The sequence below is a fragment of the Odocoileus virginianus genome, chromosome 29, assembly GCF_023699985.2.
Source record: "Odocoileus virginianus isolate 20LAN1187 ecotype Illinois chromosome 29, Ovbor_1.2, whole genome shotgun sequence".
Lineage (NCBI taxonomy): Eukaryota > Metazoa > Chordata > Mammalia > Artiodactyla > Cervidae > Odocoileus > Odocoileus virginianus.
The window spans coordinates 11,504,958-11,524,803 of record NC_069702.1 but is presented as its reverse complement, the minus strand read 5'-3'; the positions used below and the strand labels follow the sequence as shown (position 1 = coordinate 11,524,803).

At 58.1% G+C, this 19,846-nt stretch overlaps 1 protein-coding gene across 1 annotated transcript in view; it reads right to left on the bottom strand.

Moving 5' to 3' along the window:
* The window catches only part of WDR1 (WD repeat domain 1), a 41,290-nt gene extending 22,157 nt beyond the window's left edge, over nt 1–19,133 (bottom strand). Inside the window, exons 1-5 of the mRNA XM_070458117.1 lie at nt 18,841–19,133; nt 18,206–18,327; nt 6,651–6,741; nt 1,578–1,725; nt 219–399 (exon numbers count right to left, since the gene is read on the bottom strand). Coding sequence (XP_070314218.1) covers nt 219–399; nt 1,578–1,725; nt 6,651–6,741; nt 18,206–18,327; nt 18,841–18,856 — 558 coding nt within the window. The 5' untranslated portion in view covers nt 18,857–19,133. The remainder of the gene's footprint in view (nt 1–218; nt 400–1,577; nt 1,726–6,650; nt 6,742–18,205; nt 18,328–18,840) is intronic.
* Nucleotides 19,134–19,846: the final 713 nt, after the last annotated feature.

Genomic DNA, 19,846 nt, shown 5'->3' with positions numbered 1-19,846 from the left:
GTCAGAGATGTGCCCCCCGCCCAGTACACACACAGTCCCAGGATGAACCCACTCTCTGCCCACCCCCAAGTGCTGGAACCATCACCCAGCCAACCTGGCATGAACGCTGTGCACACATGACCTTCTGCCACCAGCATCTAACAGGTCTAGGTTCCGCTGGCTTCACGCACAAGCCACAAAGCTCCCCCTAAAACCACCCTCCAGAGAAGCCCACTTACGCCGATCGTGAACTTGAACTTGAACGGTGGCCCCTCAAAGAATGCGGCGCAGTTGTCGTCACTGCCGGTCACCAGGCGGTATGGCCGGCTCTGCTTGATGTCCACGCTGTTGATGACTTTGTTGTGGCCTGTGATCTCACCCACGGAAGAGCCGCTGTCCCACAGAAAGACAGCTCCGAACCTTCACCCAACGAGAGGAGTCACGGGAGAAGCAAGGTCAGGCCTGGCAGGTCCCCGGGACGGGTAGCTGTGTCGCTAGCAACCAGGGGCAGGGATGCTGGCGGGGGCAGCCCCGCTCACGACCGTGCTTCACACATGCTCCCGGAAAGAACCAACACACCGGCACCCCGGGTCCGTCTGAAATGCGGGAGAGCTAGCAGCGAAGGGACCGGGTGACTGTGTCTTACAGCCCCAGACCCAAGGAGCCTCCCGTGTGAAGATGCCTCAGAAGCACCAGCCAGGCCAACGGCTCAGGGTTCACTGGTTTCACGGCCGTTTTAATGAGGGGGTGGGGGGAATGATGGGGGCGTGGTTGGAGACACACCAGCTACCAGCCCCTGCTAGAAACAAGATGCCACCCTGCAGTCAGCGAGTAGTCAGCAGTCAATGAAAATGTGCTGTCTGCACTGTGAGCTGTGACTCAGTGAAGAAGGAATTAAGACCAACAGGGATGACGTAAGAGACGATGGAAGGATGAACACCTATCAGGACACCCATTAAGAGAAAGCCTGAGTGAGGGAAATAGAGACAAGTTCAAAGTGCTGGACTGCGGCAGGGGGGCTAAGGATGGAACCCTGCCTGCGCCTGGAGCCAGACACCTGGAGCAAGGTCCTGACCCTGCTGGTCACCGGCCCTGTGAGGGCAGGCGGCCGCCCAGGGCCACCTGCCCAGCGTCCCTCCTCCCTAGTAAGGCCGTGTGGGGTGTGCCCTCCTGGCGATCACATCCAGCCTCCTCTCATGGCAGGTGTGGCGGTGGGGAAGCTTTGGGAGGAACTCCAGTAAACACTCTAAGGAGCTCCACGGTTTGACCTCCGTCTCCCTGCATCTAGAACGTGTGCAAGACAGCACGGGTTCCAGGAGGCAAAGGGCCGGGGATTTCGGATCAAAGGAGGTGCCTGGGCCCAAAGACAAACCCGGGGGTGGTGTGGAGGGCGCTCCCCATGGTGACACATGGTTTTCGGACATGCACTGCTAAAGCCAGCGCTGTATCGAAGGCCCAGCACCCACAGGACTCAACACACACCCCCGTCTGAGCTGCACGGATGTCACCAGAGCCCTCCCACCGGGGCGCCCAGGAGAGAAAGCCAAGCAAGGGACACGGACGGTGGGAGTGGGGAGCGGGGCGGAGGCCAGACTCACTTCTCCCTTCCTTCCCCGACCACGGCGATCCTCTTACTGTCTTCCGTCCAAGCAATGTCCTTGATCTTCCCAGCGAAGGGCTGGTACTCATACTTCAGCAGGTGCTCCTTCTGCGTGGTGTCCCAGATCCTCAGCTTCCCAGACACGTCTGCGGGAGCAACGGGGCAGTGAGGGCCACGCTCACCTCGGGGCCAGGGCCACGTGGGCTCCAGGCATGCCATGCGGCGCTGCCCTCGGCCCACAGGCTGGTGGACTGGCTGGGGCGGGGCTGGCCGGAGGCGTGGGCATCCAGCAGGTAAGCAGCACTCAGACGCCATCACTCAGAGCCCGCTGCCTCTGAGGATCAGCATGGGATCCCTGTGTTTCCCTGGGGATCATGGGCCCTGCATCGGCCATCAGGAAGCCCAGGGATGCATGGTGGCAACCCCTGAACCCCAGAAGCAGTCTGATTTACGACTGTATTCTGCGGGGAGCCAGCCTGACTGCTCAGGCTCCTTCTTGGCTCTGAGAGAGATCAAGAGGTCCCTCTCTGTCCCGCCACCCCTGATTTATTAAAGCACAGGTTGGCCTTTCTCACCTCCCTCAAGGAAATTGCTGTAGCAATCTTTCACCTGTTTTCCTGGTGCTGATAAACTCGTCATGATTGAAGCCTGTTTTCTATCTAGTTAATCATGTTGGGCGCTAGGGTGATGCTTTACTGATCTTAAGTGGAGGAATTTAAAACACCTGTGCCTGTAGCTCTGCACATATGCAAACCTTTGATCTATTAGCAACTCCTGTTAGCATATATATAGGTGTGGTATTCTTCAATAAAGTTGGCAGAGTCAGACGCAAGCTGACTCTGTCCCTCTCAACCCCATTTTTCTAAGTCTGTCTAAGTCTTTCTAAGTCTGTCTAAGTCTCATTTTTCTCAGGTACTCTGGTAATTGCGTTCTCGACCAGTTCGTTTGCCGGCAGGCTCCGGCAGTATTCCTTTCCTTGAAGGGGGTCTAACTGGCATGCGGACTTGGGGCAACTTCCTGTAACATTTAGGAGCTAAAGATCTTCATTTGCAAAACGGGACAATCCTAGTGATGCTGGCTTTCCTGTGTGGGCACTGCAGTGACCGGTGGAAACGAGGGGTGCCCCTGTGCCCTGCAGGCTCCGCTTGTAGAGCCAGGCACCCCGCCAGCACCAGTGGCTGACAGTCTCCCAGGAGACACACAGGTCGGAGCTGGGAGGGATGACACTCCAGGCAGAACCTGATGCCAGGCCAGCTTCTCACTGCAGCACTTGCGGCCGATCACTGATAAAGCATCACCTCCTCCCTGCCCACCACCACCCTGACACCAGGTTCCCAGCACCAACCCCGACACGCCCCTTCCCAAAAGAGCAGGAAAGGCGGAGTGTTTTACAGGAACTCTCGAGGCTGGGAGCTCAGCCCCGCGTGGGTCAGAGGTGGGGGGCGGGGGTGGGGTGGTGAGGGAAGTCCTGTTCCCCTAGAGTTCTGTTTGCCCTGCTTCCAGCATCCCTGGCTGCTTCACTGAACATGAGGTCTGGGGGAACAGCTAGGGTCTTCTGTTAGGGTCCACTGGAGCGCGGGTTTTGGCTGCAGATGCGACCCCTGCCCCTTGCGGCTCTGGGGGTCTAAAACACCCCCTACGACTGCACCAGAGGGGGGATAACCAACCACCAGTGGGCTGTTGCGCCGACAAAGTGAGTCAACATGTGTGAAGTCTCAGACCAGCCCCCAGTCCACTGCAGTAGCCACTGGGGACCCCGCCTCTGTGGGCACACACCAGGGGCTCCCGTCCGGCCGTGGGGCAGCTGGAAGGGGACACGGGCCGCCCTGTGAATGGCACTGATGAGGGGCCCTGGTCTCTGGACTAGGTCCAGCCAGACGGCCTGGTACACTGTCCGAGGCGAGCTTAGAAGCTGGCCTGAGTGAGTTTAGCCCCTCGGCTGAACCAACGGGCCGGCAGGGAAAGGCAAGAAAGGGGCAGAGGCCGGAGAAGGGAAAAGCGTACTGCGTGTGCAGGAAGGACACGTGCACTAATGCCCGTGCTCACGTGTGTGTGTGCTCACGTTCACACGTGCACCAGGCCGTGCAGTCCCCGTGCTCAGGCCAGCCCAGGGCGCTACACAGTTATGGAAAACACAGCAGCATCAGCAGCACGGGTCCGAACACAGCCCCACTCCCGACCCCCAAGACAGCAGAGCCGCTCTCCCCCTCCCCAGGCTCGGGGGTGGCGGGGGGGCGCCTGCCCTGCCCTCAGCTCACTCCCCCTTAACAGGCCTGGCATCACAGTTCTTCTCCACTACCCGCCCCCCAATCCCAACCTGGATCATCAGCCTCCTCTGATGGGCCCTGCTGGTGCATTTAATTCTTTTCAGGAGCACTTGGGCTGGAAACAGACGGAGGGGTTAGAGAGCAGGCGTGGCCCCATCGGCTGAGGGCAGCCCTAACCAGGTACCCCTGGGGACCGGGCTCCTGCATTAGGCCATGGGGGTGCAGCACAGACCAGGCACCTGCTTGCAAACACACACACACGTCCACGTGCTGCACTCACAGGGCCACAGTGCACGGCGGCAGACAGGGCCAGGGGAAGGGCTCCCTCCCTCCACCAGGCTTCCTTCCACCATCCGGAGAGGCTCTCTCCCCAGACAGTAAGCTGCATCCAGGAACAAAACAGGATCTGTTCGTGGTGAGCCTGTCCCCACTTTGGTGAGGGGCTCACACCAGTGTCACTGGGGTGTCGGGGTGGAGACTCCTATCCAGGAAACCACCACCCTCCCCCAGCAGCCTGAGAAGATCCCCTAGAAAGGTAAATCAGGCCCCGGAATGGCTCCACCCTGAGGCCCACCAGCCAGGAGCGAGGTTCCCCAAAGGCATACACTGCTGTCTGGTTTAGTTAGGGCTGGGGGCCTGGCCTCTGGCCTGGGCTCCTCACGCAGGGCTTCCGTAAGGTTTGATCCTTTATCTGAATGTGGACCAGCCAAACCTAGGGGGATTTAAAGACTCACAGATCTGAGGCTGGAGCCCTATCTGGGAGAGACCACAGGCTTCCTGAGGTCCCGGGACCCCCAACCCCACCCTGGACGTAGCAGGTGCCGAGTAACCCTCTTTAGCCAGAGAGCACAGCACCTTTCCAGCTCCATACTCTACACACAACACTATCTTTAGCCCAGAGCACTAATCTCTGCAGTAAATGTTTCCTGGTCTTTGCTCCATTCAAAGGACCAGCCTGCTGGAAACATAAAACACACCGCCCACGCCGGCTCGCGGCCCCACCCCGCTCACTTCCCCACCAAGCCCGGGAGAGAGCTTGCACAAGAGGGAAAACGTGAGACGGAGCCTTTACTTCTGTGGGCCGTCCTTTCCAGCGGCCTCTGCACCAGCAGGCGAGGACCGCGCTTCCCGCTGGTGCAGAGACCTGCCCGGGGCCGGAGAGCAGGCCTGGGCTCGCGAGCGACTCGGCAGCTGAGCCGTGGCTCCCAGCGCCAGGCCGCCGAGCTGCGCCAACCACACTCCTCTCCCGAGAAGACACATGTTAAAAGGCACCAGGGCCAAATCCCGGGCTTTAAATGAAGAGGCATTCTGCTGGCAAGCAAACCAGGGCCGGTGGGGGCGGGGGCGAGGAATCACAGGGCTAGAGTAAATCATAGGATATAAATTAGAGCAAGTTTTACAGATGGAATCAAGAGTAGGTCTAAACATAAAAATCATTAGGGGCCCATTTCATGCCAGCTCCTGGCTGAGCCCCACACACAACCCTGGGCGGCTGGCGTCAGCCGTCAGCGGGCAAGCCTCTCACCCCGGAGTGTCCGGGGGTTTCAGGGACAGACCCTGGTCCCCTGTGGTGCCTGCCAGGGCAAGGCCACCCCAGGCATCGCACAGGCATTGCTGCACGGGGTCCTCCCCACACCAACCTGGTAGGAACTAAAGCTCCCGTTTACAGACAAGACAGTTAAATTAAGGCCCAGGAAGGGGAGTTATTTTAAGGAAGGCTTGCACAGGTAGGAGGACTTCCCTGGCGGCTCAGCAGTAAAGGAGACTCGGGTTCGATCCCTGGGTTGGGAAGATCCCCTGCAGAGGAAAATGACAACCCACTCCAGTATTCTTGCCTGGGAAATCCCAGGGACAGAGAAGCCTGGCGGGTTACAGTCCATGGGGTTGCAGAGACAAGACACAACAGAGTGACTAAATAACACCACCACCAACACAGCTATGAAGGGGCAACCCCTGCAGGGACAATTCTACGCTGCCTCCCAGGCACGGACGACGCGGTGTAGACGAATGGCCACTGGTATGTACGATCCCTGCCCTTCTCCACTGGCCACTAGTCCATTCAGCAATTTGCTCATTTCTGTCCCTCTCCGGTGGGGGGAAGCTGACAAGGCCCACATCAGCTCATCCATTCAGCCCTTCCTGGGGCCTGGACGCAGCTGGACGCAGGCAAGGCTGCCCGTCAACACTTGCTGAGTGTACGAACGGATGAAAGAATGGAAGACACAGGGGGAGCCAGTCTAACTTGTGTGCCCCCCGCTTTCTCAGCTGTAGACAAGACGGCATCGGGGTGAACAGAGCCTCCTACAACATGGGCATCTCATGTCCCACCTCTTGCCCAGCCTCCCGCCAAGCCACACAAAGTCCGGCTGCAGGGAGCCGAGACCCCAACCGCCAAACAGAATGAGTGCCTGCCAGAGGCCAGAGTTGTGCCCGATACAGGGAAAAGGGCGGCAGAGAAAGGCGACACGAGGCAAAGCTACAAGTCAGAAACACACACACACACTCAATGGGCTTTGATACATCACAGCACAGCTGCCCTAACAGCACGTGAGCATCCCCGCCGACCTCCGAGCTGGAACCAGCTGTGACACTGCCAGCTACAGTTCTGGAAAGGGGCTTCTCGGGGGCTTATACTTCCCATGTCAGCCCCACCTACCATCCCCACCCTCCTGGACCTTCTTCCCTCCTGCCTCCTTCACCCACCCGCCCAAACTTCCCAAGCCAGGAGCCCAGGACTCAGGGGAGAGGGGGGAGGTCGGGCCACACCACATGCACCCAGAAGCCACGTGCGGATGGACAGGTACCTCCGGAGGCGATGTAGAAGCCGCTGGGCGCGTACTTGGCCACTACCACCTGGTGGGCGTGCTCCGTGTAGATGTCCGCGATGGCCGGGTTCTGCGGGGACAAAACCAGAATGAACACAGGCAACCCAGGAGCAGGCAAACTCACCTCCCACTCTCTGGATTAACAGAGTTGGGTGGGAAGATGACATGTGGACACACACACACACACACACACACACACACACACTCGGACATCAAAACCTCCGTAAGGGAAATCCCAGAAATACACATACCTGCCTGGGAGACAAGAATTCTAGGTAATTTAACTCTTTTAAAAAAGAGGCGAGGTGATTTGCTTTCTTTCGGTACTTGTCAAACAAATATGTATTTTTGAAATACACATGGGACATGAAAGTTTCCTTAGAGGGAAAAAGAAAAATCTACGACTCCTTAATTTTCTCCCACTTGTAGGGGGCTGCTGCCTTCTCTGAGTCCAGCTCCCCAGAGTGGGTCTTCCCCGTTCAGAACCAGCTCTCTCCAGGCTCCCAGCGGCCTCTGAGCCAAACCGGAGCCTCTGGCCTGGAGGAGCAGGAACAGACAGGCGGGCAGACAGCTGGGGGCCCCCTCCTCGTCCAAATCCCTCCATTTGGGAAACTCCCTTTCGTGGCTCAAATCCAAGGCTGGCTGGACTCTGCAGCGAGAACTGGGCCAGCATCGGAGACCAGGAGCAGCTCTGGACTCAGTAACCAGGCTTAAATGTACAATTTATCAAAGTCGATCACGGCACTCCCCGATTCCCCGACACACACGGCCCGGAGGCCTCAGCAAACTTGTGGCCCAGTGCTGAGATGCTCTGTCATCAGAGCCCAGCGTCCTCCCAGGAGGGCAGAGAGAGCCAGGCATCTAATCCCCGACACCCGCCAACACACGCTCCAGAGCCAAGTGCCTTGTGAAAGGACCAGCTACGGGCTGTGGATGCGTCAGGTCCCAGGGAGGCTGCTGCGGGTGCATCTGACCTGCCCCCCAACCAGCCCCATCTCTTCCGGCCACCTCGCAGTCTCCCCCTCCCCCGTCTCCTTAACGCCCCTCAACAAGGCCAGAGGCCTGGACTCTTCTCAGCTTCCTAGCCACAGGATCGCCCACCCCCTCACCCAACAGAGTCCGGAGAAGCGCACCCCTAAGTTCCAGCTCTGACAATCACCCTCCTACCATTCCTGCAAGCCCCCCCAGTCTCCGTAAATGCTGTGCCCTGGCCAGCAACACCTCTTCCTGCCTGCTAACACCCACTTATCAGGCCTGAAGAGCCATCTGCGTGAAGCCTGCCGTGACAGCCCCTCTCTCTCCTGCACTTGCAAAGCATTTAACACGGCACACACCACGGTCCCTGGCCCCTTTATCCCTCTCCTCCAACGACTCTCTGACCTGCTCCATGTGCAGTTAGCTCCTTTACCCACCACAGCAGTTAGCAAACAACAGATGCTCAATTACTTTTTTTTTTTGGCGGGGGGGAACTTTACACAGTCCTTTTACCCCTAGGACTTACCACCATATGATAGAGTTAAGTACTTAACATTGATGGTTCATACATTAATCTGATGCAGAATAAACATTTGCAAAAAGTGAAATCAGAGAGACATCAAGCATTCGAAGATATTCTGAATGGCAAATAAGCCCATGCAAAGGCGCTCAATGTCATTAGCCTTTTAGGAAGTGCAAATCAGAACTATAGTGAGAAACCACCCTATACCCAGGAGAGTCAGGAGAATTAAGACTGACGTCACCAAATGTTGGCAAGGATGGGTGGGGTACAGTCTGGAATGTTTATATACTGCTGGGGGGAATGTAAAATAACACAGCGGGAAGAGTTGGGCTGGTTATTTATAAAGCTAAACATAACATTTATGCAAAAACCCCACTCCTAGGTATTTACCCAAGAGAAATAAGTGTGTGCCCACAAAAAAGACACATGTGAAAGTTCATGACAGCCCCTAAGTGGAAAACAACCAACCCAAAGGTCCATCCCCAGGTGCCTGGAGAAGCAAAGTGCGCTGTCCACCCAGGGGACATGACTCGGCACACACACTGCTGCGGACCCTCAACCACAGGAGCCTTGAAAGCCTCACACTGAATGACAAAGCCGGACGCAAAGAAGAGCATGCTGCAGGGGTCCATTCTGATCAAAGTCCAGGAAAGGCCAGCCCACGGGGCACAGAAAGCGGGTTGTCTGCTGGGTCTGCCAGAGCCTGGGGGGGAGGGTGGAGAGGCCCATGGATTGACTGGAATGCTGGTGGCGGGGGTGACGGGATGGTATTTAATTTGTCAAAACTCTAGTTATGTGTTTGAAATGGATGGGTTTTATTGTCCCTAAATTACCCTGCCATAAAAGGATGATGTGTAGGATCCAGTAAACGTCGTTCCCAGCCCAACCTGCTCCTGCGCAGGTTAGCCCTCTGGACTGGAACGTTCTAACGAGGACAACTTCCCTCATAGAGAAGCTGGCGAAAGCGGTCTGTGGCCGGGCGCCACTGAGGCCCTTGTTCCGAGGTTGACTGAGGGCTCTCAGCCCCGCCCGTGGGCAGAACAGTTGGGAGACCACCCCACGGGGGGAACTCATGCCCAAGGCGATGCCCAGCCCAGCCCTGCCCTTAAAGGGGAGCAGGGGTGGGGCACATGGAGAAGTGGAAAGTGAGTTAAGCAGCGGCCCTGGGAGGTAGTCCTGCCCCTTACAGACCTTTCCCCTAAAGCAACTGGGCAAGTGAAACCTCGGGTCAGTCCGAGCGGGCTCTCCCGGCGCCCCCGTCCACATTCCCAACACAACTGGGGGCGAGCTCCCAGGGCTGAACACAACAAACAGAACATCCCGAGTCAGCAGCAAAACCCCGCCCTCGGCTCCCCAGCCAAAGGGGACGCCTCCCTGTCCCCAGAGCCTCTGCGACTGCCCAGGCTCATGGCAGACCTGGCCCTGCAGGGCTGGGGCACCCCTCCCCTGGGACTTCCTTCCTGCCCTCCCCCCGCCCCCTCATCAGGGGACAGGGGCTTCAGGCAGAAACCAGAAGGAAGCCTTGGCATTTGAGGCCCGTGGGTGCCTAGCGGATGTGGGCAGAGCCTGCGAAAACCTCCTGTCGTCTCGCTGGGTCCCCATGCACATCCCAGCCCTGCCCCCCCCCACCCTCCACCCTGGGCGTGTCCCTCTGCAACCCCCCACCTCTGACCCCAGGCCTGTCCTGGCCCTGCCCTGCCCTGCGATCCCACGCCTGTCCCAAGTCCATCCACCTCATCTCCCCACCCTGGCCAGATTCCAGTTTTTCCTGCTCCTCCTGGGACCAGGACAATACCGTGACAACATGTGAAATGAACCCTCTGCCTTCCATCAACCCACACCAGGCTCTATGTCCCGACTCTGATCACACATTCAGAGGACCCTGGACCGTTCCCACCTCCCTCCTGTGCGTGGAGGCCCCTCCCCAGCCCAGCAAACGAAGCATTCTCCCCCCACACCTTTCCACACGTGGAAGGAAAAATCCCTAAAGCACTCCCCTGTCCCCCAAGCTTTCACATTCCTGTGTCCTCTGAGGCCAGAGGTCACCACGGCACTTTACAGGTAAGGTTAAGGGGTGGCCCCAGCTCCAGGGCATGGCAGCTTTGCCACGACACGCCTGGCCCCGAGGAACCCCGTGGACGTGTCGCCACATCAGTGAAGCTGTGGGACACAGCCCTGACCCTCTGGAGCGGCTGATGGTCTCCGGCGGCCTCCTCCAAACTCGACCAGGCAAAGTGACCTTTGGGAGGATTAAGTTTCCAGAGTGCTGGCTTTCTAGACACACCCAGTTCCTAAAAGCAGGCCCTGGAAGCCGACCTGTGCGGTGAATGTGACCTGCCAGGCCCTCTGCTTGCAGAGGGCCCAACTCAATGATCACTAAGCGGCTCCACAAACCTCTCCGCTTCCAGACCTGCAGAACTGAACCCAGAGGCTCAGCCCAGGGTGTGGCCAGCCCACTCTGCTCGACCTTGGAGGCTCCCTCTCTCACCCAGAGGAAGCAGCCCTAAGCCACAGTCCAAAGGCCATTTCCCATTCTGCCCCTGCCCTCCCCCAGCAGGTCACTCGCTCTGATATTCTTCCCTTTATTCGCCGCAGGCTGGAATACCTTCCCTACTTTCCAGATAACCTTCTCTGAATTATCTTCTAAGGCTCGGGCAAAGGCTCCCCGCCTCCTCCAGGAAGCCTTCCCTGATGCTCCAAGGTAGAAATGATCTCTCCCAGCCTAGGAAGCCCACACTCCTCTCCCTACCCTCCGGCCCTTATTATTTGCTACCTTGGGCACATGTCATTCTTACACCTGCAAAGCTTCTAAGTGGACCCCCACAGAGGGCAGAGCCCAGGTCTGATTCACCACTGCAACTTCTGACCACCCCCCCCCCCCCACCCTGAAAAGACTGGGGCATGCCAGTCCCCAGAAGCCATTTATGAGAACACAGCCATCATATGCTGATGACCACGCTCAGACAGCCGGGTGACCCTTCAGTTGATTCTCTTTGAAACCTCACAGTACCCCTACGGGTAACCTTAGGACCCCATTTTACAGGCAGAGGTGGGGCAGAGAGACTCGGAGGGATGCGCCCAAGTAAGTGGGGGTGCTGGGACCTGAACTCAGCTCAGCGCCCTTGCTCCTCCTGGTTCTACTCCATGACCTACGTGTGGAGTCACTGTCAGCCTGACTCCTAACTCAGGGAACGGAGGTTTGCACCGAAGGTGACAGCTACCCAGCTACCCGCCTGGAAGTGTAGAGCCTGGAGGCGGGCGAGAGTGGCCACGCCCGGAACCTTCCTTCTGGCTCCCTGCCCAGCCCCCACCCTGAAGCAAACCAAACCCTAGAACAGGGGCCCGAGGGGGTCCCCCCGTGTGAGAGTGGGCACACCACTCCCCACTGGACCCAGCATGACACCAGCTCCCTTCCTGTCCCCCCTTTACCTCTGCCTGCCCAGGGCCTTCAGAGGAGTCAGGAGGGGAGACTTTGGGGGTTAGGGTCAGCCCCCCCAGTGTAACCAGGGACAGGGCCGCCGCTCTGATGCAGCCTTTTCTTGGCCTCCCCGCCAAGGGTAAGAAATGGTAGCTCAGATGGTGAAGAACCTGCCTGCCAATGCAGGAGACGCGGGTTTGATCCCAGGGTCAGGAAGATCCCCTGGAGAAGGGAATGGCTACCCACTGCAGTATTCTTGCCTGGGAAATTCCACGGAGAAAGGAGCCTGGTAGGCTACAGTCCATGGGGTTGCAAAGAGTCAGAGACGACTGAGCAAGTAAATGACAACAATAAAGGATAAGAAAGATACCCAAAGGCTCGAGTGAGTCCATAACAACGCTGAGAGGACACAAGCTCAACTTCTTCCAACCTCCATGCACTTGTATTCACTGTCCAGACTCCCTCCATCTCTGCTGTCTCAACCCCTCCTTCGTGGAAAACTCTTACTCACCCTCCAAAACTCAACTCAAAAGTGCCCTTGCTCCAGAAACCTTCTGAGGCTCTGTGACACAGCTGGCCCTTCGCTCATGTTCCCAAAGCACCGAGGACACACTTCTTTCAAAGAGCTAACCTGGTGAGTTGGAATGTTACCTACCAGGGTTCTTTGCTCGCCCCTGCTGACATTTTGGGCTGGGCAACTCTTTGTTGCAAGACAGTCCTGCGCATTGTGGGATGTTTGGCAACACCCCTGGCCTCTGCCCACTAGACACCAGTAGCACAAAAATGTCTTCAGATATTGCCAAACACCCAACAGGGTGTGGGTGGGGGCAAAACTGCCTCTCACTGAGAACCACTGATTTAACCTTGGGCACCATGGCTACGGGCCGGGCTTGGCAAGACAGGGAATGTGTGTGGGAAATGTCTGATCTGAGGACTGGATGAAGCAGCTGATGATGCCTTCATCTTCGAGCAGCTTCCTAACTGGCCTCCCTCCGGCCTCACATGGATTTCCCAGGTGGCGAAGTGGTAAAGAATCTGCCTGCTAATGCAGGGGATGAGGGAGCCATGGGTTCAATCCTTGGGTGGGGAAGATCCCACCGGGAAAGCAGAATGGCAACCTGCTCCAGTATTCTTGCCTGGAAAATTCCATGCACAGGGGAGCCTGGGGAGCTACAGTCGGTGGGGTGACTAAGAGTCAGACACGACAGAGCTGCCGCGCATGCATGCACCTGCCTCACACCTCAGCTACAGAACCGTCTCTCCACGGACTTGACCACACTGCTCATCTACTGAACCTTTTCGTGGTTCTGGTGGCCTCAGGCCAGGGCTGGGCTGTGGTGGGACAGCCTGACCCCCAGCACCAGCGTCCAGCACCCTCTCCTGCCTGCCTGTAGCTCCCCCCGCCCCAGGGCTCCGGCCACAAGGGTCCACAACCTGTGCGGGACTCTCTTCCCAGCCCCGCTCCACCTGACTGGTCCCTTCCTGGGCCCCCAGCTGCTCAAGATCCCCTGGGATGACACCTCCTGGCACCTTACTTCCTCTCAGCATCAGTCCTGAGTGTCGGTTTCCCCTGGAGACGGTGAGCTCCATGAGGACAGGCCTTTGCTGGGGAGTGTCCAGAGCCAGGCCTGGGCTCCGCTACAAAGCAGGTGCTTACATATACTTGTAACAGGATCAAGTCGGGCTCAAGCTCAGGAAGTGGAAGGGGCAAGGAGGGTGGGAGAGAAGTGGAAGTGACCCCCCGAGTCAGCTAACCCTGGGTGGGGGAGGGATTCCCAAGATGACTGGCAATGGGTGGACACTGACACCACAGACCAAGCACCTGAAGGTCATTAGCCCAGAAGCCAGTGGGGTACGTCCCCACCCCTCGGGGGTCCCCCAACAGCTCTGGAGCCTTCTCTGAGCCGAGCATCCTTGCTCGTTAAAAGGTCAGACCACAGGACCCCAGTGCTCTCCTGGCCCGACCCCATGCCTGTGCTGCCCGCTGGCCTTCTGTCCAGGTGGCGATCAAACACGCCACCTCCTTTTGTCGCTGGGCAGCCCGTCTCAGTCCCACCCGAGGCAGTGGGCTTCACGCGGGCAGGGGCACTGTCCCCGCGCTGCCCATAGCGCACGCAATCTTCCTGGGCTGGGGCAGGGACTCAAGGCGCGTGTCATAGGACAGGAGGGACGCGGTCCGTCCTCCTCTGGCCATCTGTCCCTTCACGCACACACCCCACCCCACCTGAAGGGGACGCCCAAGGTGGTCCTTCTGCACGCTGACTGGCAGCGGGTCACCCTGTGGGGAGCTCAGTGCTGGAGTTCAACATCCCCTAAGCTGGCCTCCAGGGCTTCTCAGGTGGCCCAGTGGTGAAGAAGCCACCTGTTGATGCAGGAGGCAAGGAGACCTGGGTTTGATCCCTGGGTAGGGAAGATCCCCTGGAGGAGGGCATGGCAACCCACTCCAGTATTCTTGCCTGGGAAATCCCATGGACAGAGGAGCCTGGCGGGCTACAGTCCATGGGGTCACAAAGGACTTGGACACGACTGAGCACACAGCACGCACGCAAGCTGGCCCCTGCCCTGCTCAAGATGAGTCCACAGATCCTGTGGTTGGAAGCACAGCAACAAAGTGCTATATACCACACCCCCTGGAATTTAACTTAACATACATCATTTTTTCCCATATCCGTGCGTGTGTGTATCTATATAGTGGGAAGATCCCCTGGAGAAGGAAATGGCAACCCGCTCCAGTATTCTTGCCTGGAGAATCCCCATGGACAGAGGAGCCTGGTGGGCTGCAGTCCATGGGGTCGCAGAGTCAGACGTGACTGAGCGACTACCACACACGCATATAGTTCGTTCTAGATCTGGAATGTAGGGATTGCTTTAAAAGCAAGCACCAAGTCTGCCCGTGTAGCAGATCTGCTGGCTGCTACTGGCAGCGGGCACTCACTTGCCAGAGCCAGTTTACAGGGAAGTGATCCCAGGCGGTTTAGAACGTGAAGAAGCTCCTTCACGGCCACTGGGTGGGGGTGGGGGGGACCTTCAGACTACACTTGTGGGCAGGGGGCGATGGGGCCTCCAGGCACAAGTGTATCAGGTTCCCTCCTTCTGGAATGTTCGTTTCTGGATGGCCACCTCACAGCCTGCTTTGAACCCGGCAGAGAATTTCTTTTGCCAGGTGTGGCAATCAAACATGTTGAGAGAAAACAGGTGAGAAACGCTCTTTGCCACCAGCTTGAGAAGTGCCGTGATGCTGGGTTCACCAAGCAACTTTGAAAAGGCATCAAAGTGAATGACAGCTGTGGATCCAAGTGGAAGGTGAGCAAGGGGCCTGATGCCTGCTGGGTGGGAACAAAGGCGGGATCCGCCACTCAGTCGTGTCCAACTCTCTGTAGCCCGTGGGGCTCCTCTGTCCATGGGGTTCTCCTGGCACGAGTACTGGAGTGGGTTGCCATTTCCTTCTCCAGGGGATCTTTCTGACCCAGGGATCGAACCTGTTTCTCCTGCATGGCAGGCAGATTCTTCACCATCTGAGCCACCAGGGGAGCCTTTCTTACTTCCATACAGTAAAACCTTCTGTGTCTGCCTATCATCTCCGCCACACAGCCCGCCTTTCAATCAAGAGGAGACTTACTGAGCACCAACTACGTGCCGGGCCCTGTGTTAGGCTGGGACACGGCAGGTGAGAGTGGCTGCTCACCATCTGGCTCCTGGAAGGCCAGGATGGGAGGGCCACTTGGGAGGTGAGGCTGCCACAGCAAATGGGCAGCGAGTCATGCTGCTATTTGAGGAAAGAACGCGCAGACAAGGCACACAGCAAGGCCCAAGTCCAGAGACCCACACGCAGCAAGCTTCAGGGAGGGCGCGGAAGCCGGGGGCCTGGAGCCCCAGGGGCAGAAGGTGGTGGTGAGGAGAGGTCGGGGGTGCAAGGCTGGACGACAGGGCACCACTGGTCCCAGATGGGAGAGCAAAGAACAGCTAGACCCCGTATTTTAATAACTGGTCCAGCAGCAGTGCTGAGGGCAGGCTGGAGGAGGGCCAGGGATGAAGGCCAATTAGGCCTTTTGTTTCTGCAGTCCAGGCGAGATAACGTGATGAGGGTGGAAGCAGTGAAAAATCCGTCAGATTCAGAAGTCTTTGAATGCAGAGGCAATAGGACTCACTGCAGAACTAAATATGGTGTGGAAAGGGGAAGTCCAAGGCTGGGGCCAGAACAACTTGGCGGAGAGGCGGTCGCCATTCTGGGGATGGACGCGTGGGAAACTCAACTGTGGGGAGGGCGTGTTCAGTATGAGCCACCCATCAGACATTCTGTTGGACATTCCCCGATCTGGTCCCCTCCTCCCTTTCATGTCTCTTCTAGACTCTGAGCCTGTATTCCAACCAGACCGCATTCCTCTCTTATTTCCTCAATATTCATGAGAGTTGTGTCTATTTTTTCCCCAGAAATACTCCGCCCTAACAAAAACTGTTCCCACCTTGACTTGAGCACCAGTGGTCCACTCCCATCAAACAAAAGCCTAAACGCCTGATGGGACTTCCAGAACAGGGTGGAAGAACACATCTGCACCCCGGTGCTGTCCTGGCCCTGCAGACACTTACAAACAGATGGGAAAGGTAAGCAGACGCGCCCTCCAAAGAGAATGGTAAACTCAAGGGGGTAAGGATGAAAAGCTCAGAAGAGGGACTTCCCTGGTGGTCAAGTGGTTGGGAATCCACCTTGAAACGCAGGGAATGCAGGTTCGATCCCTGGTTGGGGAGCTGGGATTCCCACCAGCCACGGGGCAACTAAGCCCTCATGTTGCAATGACTGAGCCAGGCTTCTCTCAACTAGAGAGAAGCTCGTGTGCTGCAACTAAGACCTGTCGCAGCCAAAAATAAATATTATAAAAAAAAAAAAGCTCAGAACAAGCAAGCAGAAAATAGAATAGGTTCCTTAAGTTAGGGAATGCCTCCTGCAAACTGTAAACAGCATCTCCATTGGAAGGGGCTCCATTTACTGGCTGCCTTTGTTTCCTTGAGCTGGACCCCTGTTCTGAGCAGTGGGTCCCCTGGGCGGGTGGAGCAGGGAGGTGAGGAAGATGTGGTTTAAAGGAGAAGCTGCAGGTTAAGAACCTTTCATGGCACCAGACACACAGTAGGTCTTAATGGGCGGGCTCCCATCTGGAAGGGAGTATAGCCCGCCGTGACGTGTGTGTTCCTTGTTAGGGGCAAACACAAGCATTCATTCCGCTGCCCTGTATCCCCGAGAATGCCTTCACTCATTTTATTTGACAAACTACAGTATCTATCTACCTAGGGCCATCTCAACTTTTTTTTCCTCAATATCTCAGAAGCTCTCTGGAGACCTCCAGATCTTTATGATCTAAGTCCTTGGCCATGTTTTCCCCAGTTCTGAGTGAGTCGGCATCAGCTTTCGAGGAATGTGTGTCTAGCAGAGGAGCTGTTAGCACCTTCAAAGCACATTCACACCCACCCACCCCTTCAAGTGAGGGGCCAAGCCATCCTGGGCAGGGCAGAAACTGCCAAATGCTTTGTCTCCCAGCAGACTGCTTTGGGGAGCAGGGGGGAGCGGGGTGGGGAGGCAGAGCCAGCAGCATCTCAGACCTCACAGACAAGGAAATCAAGACCACAGAGCCCTGCACTGCTTCAGCCAACTCTGAGGTTCAGAGAGCAACGCTGTCTTCAGAGGGAAGGTTCCAGTGCCCCAAGGGCACGTACCCTGAATTTAAGCTGACACCCCTTGGGGGGGGCATTGCCAATCAAAGTCATCCACCTACAGACTGTGTACAAGCCCCACCCAGGAAGCTCAGGAGAACCCTCCCCCGACACACAGACACTAGGGATCCGTCATGTTGGTACCTCCAGCTTCCACCCCCGCCCCCCACTCAGTCCAGGCAGGCAGAAAGGATTTCACTGTGTAATCTCAGCAGTGGGAACACTGACAAGCACACTGGGTCATTTCGATAATTACAGAGAAGTAACGGAATATTTTCGAGGACTTCCCAAGGAATGGGTTCTAGAAGCCTTCTCAGCCTGGGTACAGGAGGCCTCTGCAGATGATTCATGGGGATAAACTGGTTCCTTATTTTGCAGTGGGGCTCAGACGGCGCGAGGGGGAAGACCAGGCTGGAAGGGTAGAGACCTGGGTGTGAGCCCCATCTCTGCCACACTGGGGGACCCTGGGTGTGCCATGAGTACTGGGTGTCCGCCGGGCATGCAGGGTCTCCCTCAGGGGGGCCCAGGCCAGCAGGACAAGTCGGGGAGCCTCAAGTCATCTCCACTTTACAGATAAGTAAACCGGGGCTCAGAGAGGCCAAGTCACCAAGCACCCCAAGGGTCAACGTCCGAGCCCCCAAACCCAGAGCCCTTCACTTGAAGGAAACTAAATCTGAGCCTCGGCTTCTCCGACGGAGAGAGAATTGGGCCTGGATACATCTGCAGCTGTCTCCCTTGGCTTCCGAGGTGTGGTCCCCGAGGCTGAAGGGGGCGTGGCGTCCTCGCCCCAGGCCGCTGGGCCGGAGGGGAGGGGGGGTGCAAGGGGAAGGCTTCACCCCAGAGCTGGGCGGGTGGTCAGGGAAAGAACCGGCATCCGGGCGGCGGCCGGTGGAGGCGGGGAGGCGAGGTACTCACGTCTATGTTCCTTAGGATGACGCATTTGCCATTGGTGTAAAGAAAATTGTTGCCCTTGGGGTCGCCGCCGACGATTTTGGAGACACCCCTCTCCACCTGGGGGAGGCTGGCGAACACCTTCTCTGCAGAGACACAAACGCAGCCAGGCACCTAAGGGCCAGCCCCGCGCCGGGATGAGGGCGGAGGGGAGGGAAAAGGGGAGAGAAAAAAGAAGGGGGGGGGGGGGAGGTGGCCCTGGACCGGTCTCGGCCGGTCACCTGTTGCCTCCAACCCGGAGGGGCGGCCGCCACTTTGAAGGAGCGCAGGGGACCGGCGCGACTTCCTGGTCGGCGCGCTCCCTTAACCAGGCCCTGCAGGGAGATGCGGGGACTTCCACGGGGCCCCGACCGCATCGCCAACTTTGGGGCGCCCTCCTCGCCTTCCCCCGCCCGGCGAGGGATCGCTGCCCGGCGCCCCCGGAGGGCGGCGGGGCGCTCACCAGCCGGCTCCCGCACCCCTCCCCCGTGCCCCGCGGACCTTGCCGGACCGCCCACGCCCGGCCGATGGCCGAGGGGGCCAGGCAAGCAGGCAGGCAGGCAGGCAGGGCGGGCCCCACCCCCGGGGGCGGGGGGCGCGCACCGGGCCGCGGCACTTACTGATCTCGTACGGCATCCTTGCCCACTTGTTACCGCGCCGCGCTCGCCAGAGAGCCTCTAGGGGCCGCGCGCGCCGCGAATCAGACCTGGCCGAGGCCGAGCCCGGGGACAGGGACCGAAAGGCGGCGCCGGGCGTGCAGGGCGCGGAGTGGGGCGGGGGGGGCGGTCCGAGGCCGGGTCTCCGAGGCCGGCTCGCGCCCTGCCCTGCGCGCTGCCGCTGCGGACGCGCCGAACCCGGAAGCGCGGCCCCGCGCGCGCGGCTCGCCCCCCAGCTTTGACCATATATAGTCAAGCGCTCGGCTCGGCGGCTGCGGCTCCGGCGAGCCTGCGCGGACCTGGCCGTCGCTGCGCCCCTCCCCCTCCCCGTGCGGGCCCCGCCCAACGCGCGCCCGCCTCCGGAAGTGACGTAGATCGCGACCGCGTGAAAAGGCGGCGCGGTCAGCTCGGAGGCCTCAGAACGCTTCTGTGAGCTGTCGGGTGTAGATTTCACGGCTTGGGTAGTTGGGGGAAGGGTGGGCTAAGGAAGTTGGGTTTTTGGGGGGTTTTTTGGTGAAGTTTTGCCGACGCTGAAATCACTGGAGCGTCAGAATAAGGCTTGTGTTTGCGTAGCGGGCGTTTACCTAGCTGCCAGCCTTCCGGCCCAGTGGGCGTCCTGCTTGGGTTTTGCAAACACAGAGGAGTACTTTTTCTTGCTTTCTTCTTTAAAGCATGACTAACTGGCAGTCGGCATTCCTCGCAAAAAGCAGCTGCAGGAGGAGTTTTACGGATGTGCTTTGCGGGGCCCGAGCTCTCGTAAAAACTTAGAAAACTAGGGTCTCAAGAGCAGAGGGGAGGGATGTAGGTTCTAAAAAAAAACTAGTACTTGTTTCCTAATGACAGCAGAAGAGAAGGGGGAACTTCCACTTGTAATGCTGAAGCAGCGGCTCCTTGGTTGCTAGGGGAAAAGCAAGTTGAGATGTTATTTGGAAACTCATCTTTCACTGTCGGGTACTGTCTCTCGGGATTT